The sequence below is a fragment of the Cydia splendana genome, chromosome 17 (assembly GCF_910591565.1).
Source record: "Cydia splendana chromosome 17, ilCydSple1.2, whole genome shotgun sequence".
In the NCBI taxonomy this organism is placed as follows: domain Eukaryota; kingdom Metazoa; phylum Arthropoda; class Insecta; order Lepidoptera; family Tortricidae; genus Cydia; species Cydia splendana.
Window position 1 is genome coordinate 11701802 of NC_085976.1, and position 13012 is coordinate 11714813.

The following is a 13012-nucleotide window of genomic DNA, read 5'->3' on the forward strand; positions in this document are numbered from 1 at the left end:
CAGAAACTTTCGCGCAGGCCACCGTCGGTTTTTCCGCCGGGGGAGGGTATCTGGTTGCTGCTGTTAGGAACAGTTCCACTCTCAAAGAATGCTGAACCCCGCGGGCCGGATTGGAATGCGTCACGGGCCGGGGTTTGGAGACCCCTGCCCTAGGCGGTGAAGTTTCCATTTTACCTTTACTTCAATCATTGTGGTAGTTTAAGATACCTCTGCTCAGTACAAAAATTAATTCGTTTTTCAATAATTGTGAAATTATGGCATTATTAAATGTTTTAATTTAGTCGAAGCCAGTGAATGTCGAACAGAATAAAAAGTGTGTGATAAATGCAATTTATGACAATCATTAATAGATTCATATGTAGATAATTGTGGTTAAAATAATTATGTACCTACCTACATTACTTCCGGTTTTAGGCTTCAGAGTTTTTTAATAGGTGTTTGATCCTCAAGTGATTACATCCACTATTTTAAAAAAGCTCAATAGGACGAATAAAAAACAGGAACCGAGTATTAGTGGCATAAGGTAAATGTGGGAAACCGTATGTAAGGGAAGTAGTGTAGTAAATAAAGGTAGTGGACCCCGCAGTAATTCCTCAGCCAGAAAAAACTTTACAGTATGATAAAGTATCAATAAATAAAAAGTATTGTATAAATTTCTAAAGAATAATAATAATAGAATTAAAGTAAATACCTACAGTCTTAAATCGTTAATATCTTTTTACGGAAAAATGCTCCGTTCAAACTTTCTTCACAAGACATATTCATGTAACGTATTGCAACAATATATGAAATATCAAAAAAATATCTCAGCAGAAATACCAGTATTAAGAAAATAAAATTTTTTGGCGTGTCTTGGACCGGAAAATTGCTCAGTCTAATTTTTTCACTGGAATGCCAATTTATTGCCGTTTTATACCTACAAAATGAAAATCTAAAAATTTTCCACTCCCAGTTTTTAATAGTTCTATAATACATACATTTCGATACGCATTTTTTTTGGATTTTTTTACCCACTGCGCCAAATTATATTCTAAGATCATATAAGAAGAAAAAAATGACAGAGCAATTTTTCGATGAAAATGAGCGTCAAAAAAAGGAAGTATCATAAAAAAATATTCTCATGTTTGACAAAACTTTTAGATTTTTTTCTAGTATCACATACTGATACAAATAACTTATTTTGTAAAATAATTTTGGACTGAGGAATTACTCGGTTCAATATATAATCAGATTTGTGTTTTTACCTAACTTAGGAGTGTTTTTTTTTGGATATTTATAATGTTAGTCTCGGCTCATACTATACAATAACCAAGCTAAATTTCATCGACTGAGAAATTAATGCATGGGTCTCCATACAACAACTTGCTTCATTTACTACACTAAAGACCGTATACAAGCTCTTTCGTCGCTTTTAACCCTTCGTTTGTATTGTACACAAATACTCTACCTGTAGTCTGTATCTTTAGGTATTTAAATAAAAGTAAACAAAATTTACCCTCACATGGCTCCTTAAGCCAGTTGAGGGTAGATGAAAACATTACACGATCAAATAATATAGGTTAAAGTCAGGCCGTTTAGTGACTGATCCAAGCAGTTTTGTATTTGGTTGGTTAACCAATAAATGTTATAACTACCCGAAAATGTACCAATTATTTATTTACTCTTATTTAAATACCTAAAGATACAGAGTATACAAAAGATCTTTCTGACTTTGTCTGAGCGACGTATGTACACAAATACGAGAGTTCTTGCCCTATAGCGGTCTTCCCTGCAATAAATTGTTTATGCCGGTCTTCGCCACATTGACCTTAATTATTTTGTTAATGTATAGCAATAAATATAAAAAAACCGGGCAAGTGCGAGTCGGACTCGCGCACGAAGGGTTCCGTACCATAATGCAAAAAAAAAACAAAAAAAAAAGCAAAAAAAAACGGTCACCCATCCAAGTACTGACCACTCCCGACGTTGCTTAACTTTGGTCAAAAATCACGTTTGTTGTATGGGAGCCCCATTTAAATCTTTATTTTATTCTGTTTTTAGTATTTGTTGTTATAGCGGCAACAGAAATACATCATCTGTGAAAATTTCAACTGTCTATCACGGTTCGTGAGATACAGCCTGGTGACAGACGGACGGACGGACGGACGGACGGACGGACGGACAGCGAAGTCTTAGTAATAGGGTCCCGTTTTACCCTTTGGGTACGGAACCCTAAAACAATACAACTTTTACACCCTAGACTATAATTAAACTTAAATGGGGTAATTCGCCAGTAACTGGCCACTTTTAGTAACAGGCCGCCCTAAACTAAAAATGAATTCTATTCACAGATCATTCTAGTACATATTTTAAGGTTTCAATGACTGGTCACCTTATACTAAAATGAATTCTATTTATAGGTGAATAGAATTCATTTTTGGTTTTGGGGTGGCCAGATACTAAAAGTGGCCAGTTACTGGCGAATTACCCTATTAGGTTCTATAGACTGTTGTTCTACCATATAACAGGTCCGAAGTTATTTACTCTGTTTTTAGTATTTGTTGTTATAAGAACAGTGGCAACAGAAATACATCATCTGTGAAAATTTCAACTGTCTAGCTATCACGGTTCGTGAGATACAGCCTGGTGACAGACGGACGGACGGACGGACGGACGGACGGACGGACGGACGGACGGACAGCGAAGTCTTAGTAATAGGGTCCCGTTTTACCCTTTGGGTACGGAACCCTAAAAACTGAACGTACGTTTTGTCCACAGTGAAACCAACGACATCAACCAGGGCTTACTAGTAGAGGTGTGGAACAAAGGCGTCATCTGGGACCGGGCGCTCGGCTACCACTACTTGCCTCTCACCTCCGTCGCTTATAACGAGGTGAGTCAGAAAAGGATAGGTAAGCTGCTGAAATGAACCGTGAATTGCTGATCGAGTTAAAGCATTGTGTTGTGTCCGGCTATGTTTGAAGAAAAAAGCCATGCAATTTCAATTTCTTAAAACTATTTTAAGTAAGCGCATTGAGTGTTAAAATGAAATTTCGAGTACTTGCGTTTTCCTTTTAAAAATTAAAAACTAAGCGGACAAAGTAGGAGCACAGTCTAGTAAAGTATTCACTAAAATCGAATAAAACATTTTTAATGAAATATTATACTAAAAAATGCAAGTCAGACATTAAATTGAGTCCGATATTCAGCATAATAACTGTCGTTAGATTCGAAACCTCTCAGGTCACCTAGTCTTTTGAAATAGTAATAATCTATCGTATTTATATAGTAATAATAATCTTAAAGAGAATTTCGGAGATCCAGTAAGTGGCTACTTATCCTGTAATGCGGGCTATAATGGATTCAGATTGAAAATCTAGTAATGCCGAGTCACTTTAGGCACTGTCGGCTCGATTCGGAAAATGAATTAGATTTCTACTATCTTGATCGAGATTAGGTATTAGGTACCTCAATCAGCAAATTTTGTCATTTGGCTATTACATTTCCCCTAAATTTCAAGTGTTATCAGGTATTATTTATTCTTTTGTTCATTAACCTTTTGAAGATGACCATTGCTGGTCATATACTTACCTTGTCCAAGGATCTGTCAACCACTGGTCTTGTACTGCAACCATGCTACAAACGGCATCATTTCGACGGCCCGGCTGATCGGATCTTTTCATTTTGGTTCTTTCCCGATGTATTGTACTTACTGTAAGATGTTAAATAAATTAATCGTGTCCCAAATTCAAACTTCCACCTTCCAAACAACCAACCAGCTTCACGAATAAATAAGTTATTGATTTATAAATTAAGTTAAATTAACCATTGTGTTAACTAGGCGTCTATAGACCAACTGCTCGTTAATTTAACATGGTTCGAAGTCTGAGCAAACACTTGATCCAGAACACAACTGGTCATTGTGTAGCGCTACAATGGCGCCCGAACGTGGTGGAACTGGGAAACCCTCTTAGTTATTCTTATTGGTAAATTAACCAAAATTGTAATGGCCTCTAACAACAGTCCAATTTTTAGGGTTTTGTACCAAAATATCTGGTAAGAAAATCAAGGAAGAAAAATACCTTTTGGCACTTTCAGTTAAAAATATTTAAATATTGAATACATTAGGTATGGCTTAAAATATAAGGAAGTAAAAGTATACCTAAATCAAAATGACGATATACATAGTGTTAACTAGAAAATATACGTAGGCTTTACTTAGGTAGGTACATGTATATATATTGTTATTTTTGGTATCGACTTTCATTTTCATGAATTCATGATTCTACTACTTCTTATATTTACGAAAAAAATCGAGGGTGTTTTTAATATTTCATTTAGTCTAATATAAATAACATGTTATTTTTACTTTGTTCATGATAATAATATGCATACTATATCGTTCGGTAATCAAATTTCATGTCACAAATGGCTGATGGCAAGGATACCTATACCAAAGATATATGTAACTCCGTATAAGATAAATAAAGTCTAAGAAAAAAACGTGCCTCGGAAATCAAGAAAAAGTCATTCTCGTATAGATGGCGCCATACCTTTGGCCTATTCTCGGCTAGATGGCGTTGACGACACCGTTTGATGTTTAACAGTTTTAACACATATCAGTGAAAGAACATGGGTCAGTCTCAACAATAAAAATTAAAAATCATTTATCCGTAAACTTATTTTGATTAATTTATACATTTTCAATTTTATTTTAAGTTTTCATCGTGTGTCGATAGATGGCAGTAAATGTACCGTGACTACAAAATTTACTTTGGCAATATCCCTCTATACTATCTATTCTCTTTGCCTATACCTAAGCATCGAGTTTCCTCCCACGTTGGTTTGGAGATCTATCGTGCCGTGATTGTTCCGCTTACCTTTCCTATTATTTTAACATTATTCTCGTAAATGTCAGGATTTTTTGCCTGTCTTTGGCCGTTTTAGTTAGGTACCTTAACGTTTCATCAGCAACCTACACACCTATAACAAACCTATAACAATTACCTTTTAAATCTAATAAGACTGTTCGTAAACTTAATTCCCTAGCCAGTTTGCCTTTTCATTTTTCTTCGTGAAAAAGTCTTTGGGAATCGCATTGACATTGCTAAGTAACTTTTACATACTTTAAGTAGAAATCACTATTTACAATAACTTCCCCAAAAAACTTATTTTTTTTGTAGTTGTGTTGCAAGTTATTGTGGTCTCGAGTTGTATGTTTTCAAGTTTTTTTTTTTACTTTTTACAAAACTCCAAAAGCATTGACATAGTGATATTAGCTATCGCTAGAACGTCAAAAACGCTATCGATTTAAAGTAACAGCTAGTATTTCTAATTAGTAGAAGTAAATGGCAGTTGACTTTGTAAGCATAATTGCCATATCATAAACTCAGGGTGGGGTTTACTTTATGTAAGTTATCAAGGAAAGATTGGCCTTAATTAAGTCAAACAATGTAGCACTTATCGACGACCATCGTCGGCTATCGATTATTTAATGATGTTCGTAACTTTTATTATAACCATAACATAATGAATTCTTAACTTTACATAAATGCCTTTATAAAAGTATGATAATGGATATAATTTGTTTAATAAATATAACTAAGATACAAAATATACAAAGTTACTGTAAGCTCTCTAATGACTGTGTTTTGGTTTTCCACGTTACATAGGTACCAAGTTCTTAAAGGATTATACGATTCTAATTTTAAAATTTGATATAGATTACATCTTATTTTGATACGACCTTGATTCGCGTGATCACTTTATCAGGCTCCTCACTCTCATAGTAAAAATTCGAGGGTGTGCGGTAAAACCCGGTAAGTCGTGCAAACAAGTTTTTGAAATTAGAACTATATGTGACGTGTGTATTAGAGTTCTTATTTAACTGACAAAATATCTCGATTTATCGGGTTTGACCCTCGAAATTGTTAAAACAGTGTTGGCATCAAAGAATATAATACTCACTAGGGTTGGCATCCTTGTATGGGTAGATAGAATATTTGTTTTCTTTAAATGATGTTAAACCTTTTCGCTGCCTAGACTGACTACCTAGTACTTATTCAAACTTTTTGATCCTAGGGCCAGCTCCGCTTTGGGCACAGTTTGTAAACCCCAAGTTTTGTTTATGAATTGGAAAGGTTGGCACGTAGGTACATACAGTTTGAATCACTCTTTTTCAAAGATAGTACTTAATTGAAGTAAAACGACAATAAAGTCTTTTATCGTTCAGCAGGAGTGCGGCGGTCGCTGGGTAGAGCTCGAAGCCCAGTTGATGATGCGAGGCGGGGCCGTTGTGGGCACCACGGGGCCCACGGGCCACGCTCTGCTGCTTGACTGCCGGTTTGAACCGCCTTTCGGTAAGTTTACTATTATATATGCATAAATGCATATACTGAGTGTTACTGAGCATCTCAACGCAAGTGAACTTGTAGAGGGAGCTTCGTGGCCAACAGACTGTGTGCCTGTGTGGCTAACTTGTTGCGAGAATGCAGGATTGAATCGCCTTTTGATAGGTATACATATTGTAAACATACGCCCCTTCAATCGCCCATCACCTCTATATAATTGACCGGTAATGCGTACAGGTAGTTTTCAGTAAATTTCTTTATGCTTCTGTGACAGCTGTCAGTCTGGCTCAAATTTATATTGTACTGCGATGTTAGCTGTAATATAACTTTTAACAACTGAAAAAATCTATTGCTATATCTGAAAACAACCAATATTACTGGAATAAGTGATACTTATTTTTTATTAGTCTTTGAATTTCATTTACCTCTAGTTAATATACTATTATTCAAATTACAGACTTTACAGAGAAACACATTGACATTTATTTTACTAAGTAATATATTGTTGATAATTGTAACAAACGCTTACATTTGTGTAGCAAAGCTAAAGGAAAAATATTTGAAGATGATTACGTTTTGTTAAATAATCGTAGTTTTTATTTTTTATAAGACGCATAAGTGTGAATTTTTTTTCTAAAAATTCATTGTCAACGTTTTGAGTCAACCTGTACATAAAACAATTCAAACATTCATAAATTTAAACAACGAGTCCCCTGTGAGACGAAACAGCATCACAATTTATATCGATTGAAGGCTCCATGCGATATCATGACGAAATATATTTTTACGACAACGGGAATTGGCAGTCAAATAGTTTTCGTGATCATCGCCAATCAATGTCCATGAACCACATCATGCGACGTAAGATTTTTTATCTAGAGTTGGTTAGGGTCCACTCCGTCCACTTTTAGAATTTTCGATCTCCACGTCGAATTGTCGTTGGCATCCCTAAGCTTTACTTATAGTACGACAAGAAAGTGTAGAAAATTATAGAGGGCACCACTTCCTAGGTACTTAACTGTCATATTTTTGACGTAAAATGCTTAAACATGGCAATAATTTAGTAGCTATCAGTGGCGGGGCTTGCATAAAAGCCGATTCCCACCGGCTTGCCTGTTTTTGGACGTTTGAGCAGAGTTGTAAAGGAAATATGTAAGCCAAATTAGCCCCGGCTTGCCTATGGATATGTTTGACGCGCCGCCACTGGTAGGTATGGAATTTTTTTAGTTCCATTTTATTTTATTTTTACTATTTTATGTCGCACTATACTGGGTGGTTTTGGGGTCATGATTCCGAATGTCAAAAATATATTAAGATGGTCATACTGAACAAGGTTTCCCAAAAGACCGATACGAATAACGTGAAAAAAAAAAACCTCGGGTCCAAACGTTTCGTTTACTTCGGGCCCTCATCGGGCCATTAGGATTTTTTTTGGTGATTTTGTGTAAGTTTGTGCATGGAGAAATTTGTTTAGTATGACCATCTTAATATATGATTACTATCCTAAACTCACCCAATAGAAGTTTAAGTGGTTTAAAGGTTCGGTGAATTATTTTAATCACTAATCTTATATTTTTTTCTTTTATTTCAATCTGATCGCGAGAAATCCTCTACTTATACAACTTCATAAATTTATTCCTAAAAACAGACTTGTTTGGTAACCGGGTTAAGCTTGTAAAAAACATCCTAACACCACTCAATCGTGGATGTAAACCCACTATATGAAAATATATTGCGGTCAACAAAAAGGAAAAGATCCCAGAATCTTGGCAAGGAGCTCAACTGTGCCACCGTGGCGCCGTCTGACTGGTGGCCTTGCCAATTTTATGTCCTAGTAAAGAACGAATAACCCCCTATTTTTAGGTTATCATGAGAAATGCTCATAATTTTAGTGTTCGGAAACGTTTTCGGGTCAATGGTCTGAGACGAGAAAGTTATATTTTATGATAATGATTAAAGTATCTAGGTTTCACGCTAGTGGTGATATGGTAGTTTTGTATAGTCGCCATCAGATATTTCTGAGCACCCAAGGTGATCACAAATATCTGAGCAAAGCCTCTATTATTAAGATGTTTTAAGTGCATGTTCGGATATTTTTGAGCACCTCGGTCGCTCTCATATATCTGATGGTAACTGTAGGTACCTACTACAAGAAAGCTGAATAATTTCTTACAATATCTGTTCTTTTTTGCTTTCGAACATCAACCTATTCGTAATACCAGATAATGATGATGTAAGTACATAATTTCTGAGAAACGGGCACAAAATCGAACCCATGACCTCCGAGCTCCGGTTTGAAAGTCGACCTACCGGGCTGCCCTAGCCAAATTGAGTTGAAGCTTTATACCAGTAAGTTTTCAAGTTCAAGGCCTTATACTCCGAGGTTAGTCTTTATTCTGTCCTATTCATGAACTATGGAAGCTCATTAGTAGCAGCTCTCGGTAGGTATGCGCTAATGAGTTGGGCTTGGATAAAATGGCACGAATTTATTTTTCACTATTTCGTGGACTAGCGTAGAATATTCGCCTTTAACGATCTTTTGTAATGTACTAAATGTCAGGGGTATGATACTTATTTCGTACATTAAAGTGTTTATTTACTTAATACTTACTTATATGTATATTTTCTCTTTTATTTAATTTCATTAAATATTATGGCTGTGGAAGGTGGATCTTATTAATAGTGGAGAATTTATGTTTTGTTATGTTATGTCTGGTAAAATTTGATATTTATTTACTTACGTCGTGCTTTCATACATTTGGAGCTGCAAGTAGTTGAGTGACCCCGGTCGAATAATAGGTATCCATATCCAATCTCTTCTCGATAATGACAAGCCTACTTATTTGATAACAGGATCATAATCCATGTAAATTTATTTTCAACACAACAACAACTTACAAATAAATTTTGTGAACATACAAATGTTAGAGCAAACGAAAACTAATACGAATTCGTTACCAAGGACCTTACAAGCAAACTAGATGTTCCGTCGGGGCCTTAGAGGATATAACCAACGGAGACGCCATGTCTATAATTCTCGGTACAAAATAGTCTGCCGTTTTTTGCGGGGGAGGGGCACATCAAATGTATAGGTACGTCATGTCAGATAAACGTCAGTCCATACATGTGGTTGACCATTGGCCGCCTATTTTCGACAGAGGGGGACGCCTGTTAATGACCACTCCGTTTGGTTATATTCTCTAAGGTCGGGGCCAATCAGTCGATGCGCTATAAAATGTTCTTATATGACATCAGACTCATTTTAAATATTTTTCAAGGTTTCAATGAAAAACAACGTTTCAGCCCCTTCAAAAGAATCACGGCGCTATTCGGGAAATGAATTAGAGATTCACTAGATATGAAATAGTAAAGATATGTGACGTTCCATGGTAAAAGGTACTTAATGGCGGCTGGCGCTTACGCTATTATTAACGCCGCTCCAATATTTAGCCGGGGCAATGTTACCTTTTGCCGTGGAACGTCACATATCTTTACTATTTCATATCTACTGAATCTCTTAATCATTTCCCGAATCGCGCCGTCACTTTAGAGAAAGAGACTGTGATTCCAACCTAAACATATAACATAAATAATTTCGCACCTCATCTGAGTGACCTAGGCGGAACGGCCAGTTTTAATGTAGGTAAGAACACTGGTTCAATCCAGTACATCGTCGTTATTTGATTATTTATGAATAAACCTAGCTTTTGTGTAAATCTCTCCAGGCCGCGTCGCCAAGATGCCAATCGCTTACGCTCCCTACCGATCGAAACGCAACTGTCACTGTCGCACTAATATGGAAGAGAGATAGAGAGACACAAAGCGTTTCGTTGTCGTAGCCATAGCGATTGTCACCTTGACCAGTTTATTTGGTATCGTCGTGGGTCGGGTCTATATCTGAATCCTTAAGTCTTTTCTCCTATTTTTGCATTCCCTAATATTGTTTGTCATAATGATCAGTTGTACTAACACCCTCTTGGGTCGTCCCATTCGTTTTTCGTCAAGTTCATAAATAAGTCCTATTCTGCTTTCGTCACTCATTCTACATTCGTCACAATCGTCGGTGGCTTTCAATGTAGAATGAGTGACGAAAGCAGAATAGGACTAATTTAATAACTTGACGAAAAAAGAAATGGGACGACCCAAGACGATAACGTCAGTGGCGTGCACTTCATAAAGGCAAAAAGGCACTGCCTACCCTACTATAATTCCGATGTCTATCCTCTTAAACTACTTAATTTAATGTATACTTGATCGTACTATCAGTAATCGATATAACTTAAAACATTCTAAAAATTAATAAGCGCTCCATCTACCGGTTAAGCTTTGTCATCAAGTCATCATTATATCATTCTACGCGACGAAGTTTACACCACGCGGCACTAGCGCCGCTACGTGCCTTGCACGGCAAAGACAGAAAACATTTCCGTCTAAATCTTTCTATGTGTGCCTCTCCGTGAGTCGTCGTTACGCGGTTACAGTGTAGTGGGCCTTCCTATAAGTACGAGCACACAATTATACAAGTAACGCACACATTTAGACGCAATAGGCAGTGTCTTTCGTACCAAACCTAAACGAATGACGCTCGAAAGTTTCCGAATAGTTCCGATGTTTACGTGACTATTTTAAAAAGTAGCATTTGCTATGGTAATTTAGTGCAAATACGAGACTATTTTTTTATTCGTTTACAGTATTTGGTTAAGTTTATTTACATTTTTTATTCGGTCGCCATTGTTTGTTTGTTTTGGTCAGTTTATGAGATAACAGTTAACAGTTGCCGGAAATTATAAAGTGCGATTAGTGAAAAAATTGATAATTTTAACTGTGAAAGTTGTACGGTGGGTGTGTGTGTGCAAACTATTAAAAATGATACGTTTTCAAAGCGTTCGTTTAGCCAAAAAAAAAGAAGTAATTGAAAAGACTTGACAACAAAATGAAAACCATCACGCAATTTTTTTGGTGAGTTAGTAGATCTCATTTTTTAGGGTTCCGTACCCAAAGGGTAAAACGGGACTCTATTACTAAGACTCTGCTGTCCGTCCGTGCGTCCGTCCGTCCGTCTGTCATCAGGCTGTATCTCACGAACCGTGATAGCTAGACAGTTGAAATTTTCACAGATGTATTTCTGTTGCCGTTATAACAACAAACACTAAAAACAGAATAAAATAAAGATTTAAGTGGGGCTCCCATACAACAAACGTGATTTTTGACCGAAGTTACGCAACGTCGGGCGGGGTCAGTACTTGGATGGGTGACCGTTTTTTTTTTTTGCCTTTTTTTGCATTATGGTACGGAACCCTTCGTGCGCGAGTCCGACTCGCACTTGCCCGGTTTTCTGATATAATTTTGCCTACCTAGTCTCAAATCTCTGTGCACGCCACTGGATACCGTTTATTTCAACTCCTATGCTTGAATAAATGAAGAAACAATTTAGCACTCGACTCAATTAAAATCCTGACGTCAAACGTTACGTCGTTTTTAAGAGATGATCTAGTATATACTTAAATTGTATAATTTGATCTAATAATAGCATAATATAATGCTAATAGCGTGAGTTTTTATAGGATAATTTAAAGCGTTAATAACTGCTTCCATTTAATTGAAGTAATAAATGTTTCAATTTAACTTATTTACGCCTACGCACGCTTTACTTAAATGCAAATGAAATATACATATGGACGTTCTTATTGTTGGATCTAAGTCTGAGTTTTGGTCTGAGTAATACAATACGGGTAAGTGATACTTGCCTCTTATGTTTAGTGGCAAATGTATGAATTCGCAATTAAACACTGATTGATGAGTAATTTTAGGTAGGCAACTGCATTGGCTTTTCAATTACTTATGTATAGGGATGTACCGACTAGTCGCCGACTAGTCGGGAAAGCCGACTATCCGGCCACATTTGTAGTCGGCGATTAGTCGGCGACTAGTCGGCAAAAATGGCCGATTAGTCGGCACTTAATTACAATACAATACAATACTCTTTATTGCACACCTCACATACACGAAATATACAATTAGTGAAAGAAAAAAATAATCAGTCAATATTTGCCATATGTTTTATGTCTATTTTACCAAAATACCTATTCAGGGTGCAGACGAAAACTTTTGTTCATATAATTGACCGTTGGATCGTTATCGTATGTTGGTGGGCTGGTGTTTTCCTCTACAGGTCGATTTCAACTGATTCTCGTGTAATTTCATGGCCAAGTTCTATAGTTAAATGATATTATTATTATTCTGTTTTTGTTTTTTTTTTAAGTGAAAACTTCTTTAGCGGCGCTGTGCACTAAAAATGTAACAGGTGTCACGTGACCGTAAGACGTAAGACGGACACGTGACCTGATCGAAAAACTGTTACAATGAGTTTTTTTTTATTGATTTAAATGCCATCTACTGAGTTTCCCTCTAACTCTCGACTCTGACTCTCGAGTACTAACAGTGATGTGCTTAGGGGTTTCAAGTAATGCGACGAAATAACGCTAGATGGCGTTAACCTTAATTATACATAGTGCGTCATTGAGTTTTCACTTCTGCCGGCATTCCCGGAGTGCAACCCGTTGTTTTTTAGGGTTCCGTACCCAACGGGTAAAACGGGACCCTATTACTAAAACTTCGCTGTCCGTCCGTCCGTCCGTCCGTCCGTCCGTCCGTCCGTCCGTCTGTCACCAGGCTGTATCTCA

At 36.7% G+C, this 13012-nt stretch overlaps 1 protein-coding gene across 1 annotated transcript in view; it reads left to right on the forward strand.

Annotated features, from left to right (window-relative positions):
- Nucleotides 1-13012, forward strand: part of LOC134798974 (phorbol ester/diacylglycerol-binding protein unc-13-like) — a 140059-nt gene that overhangs the window by 90149 nt on the left and 36898 nt on the right. Inside the window, exons 4-5 of the mRNA XM_063771399.1 lie at nucleotides 2758-2872; nucleotides 6215-6338. Coding sequence (XP_063627469.1) covers nucleotides 2758-2872; nucleotides 6215-6338 — 239 coding nt within the window. The remainder of the gene's footprint in view (nucleotides 1-2757; nucleotides 2873-6214; nucleotides 6339-13012) is intronic.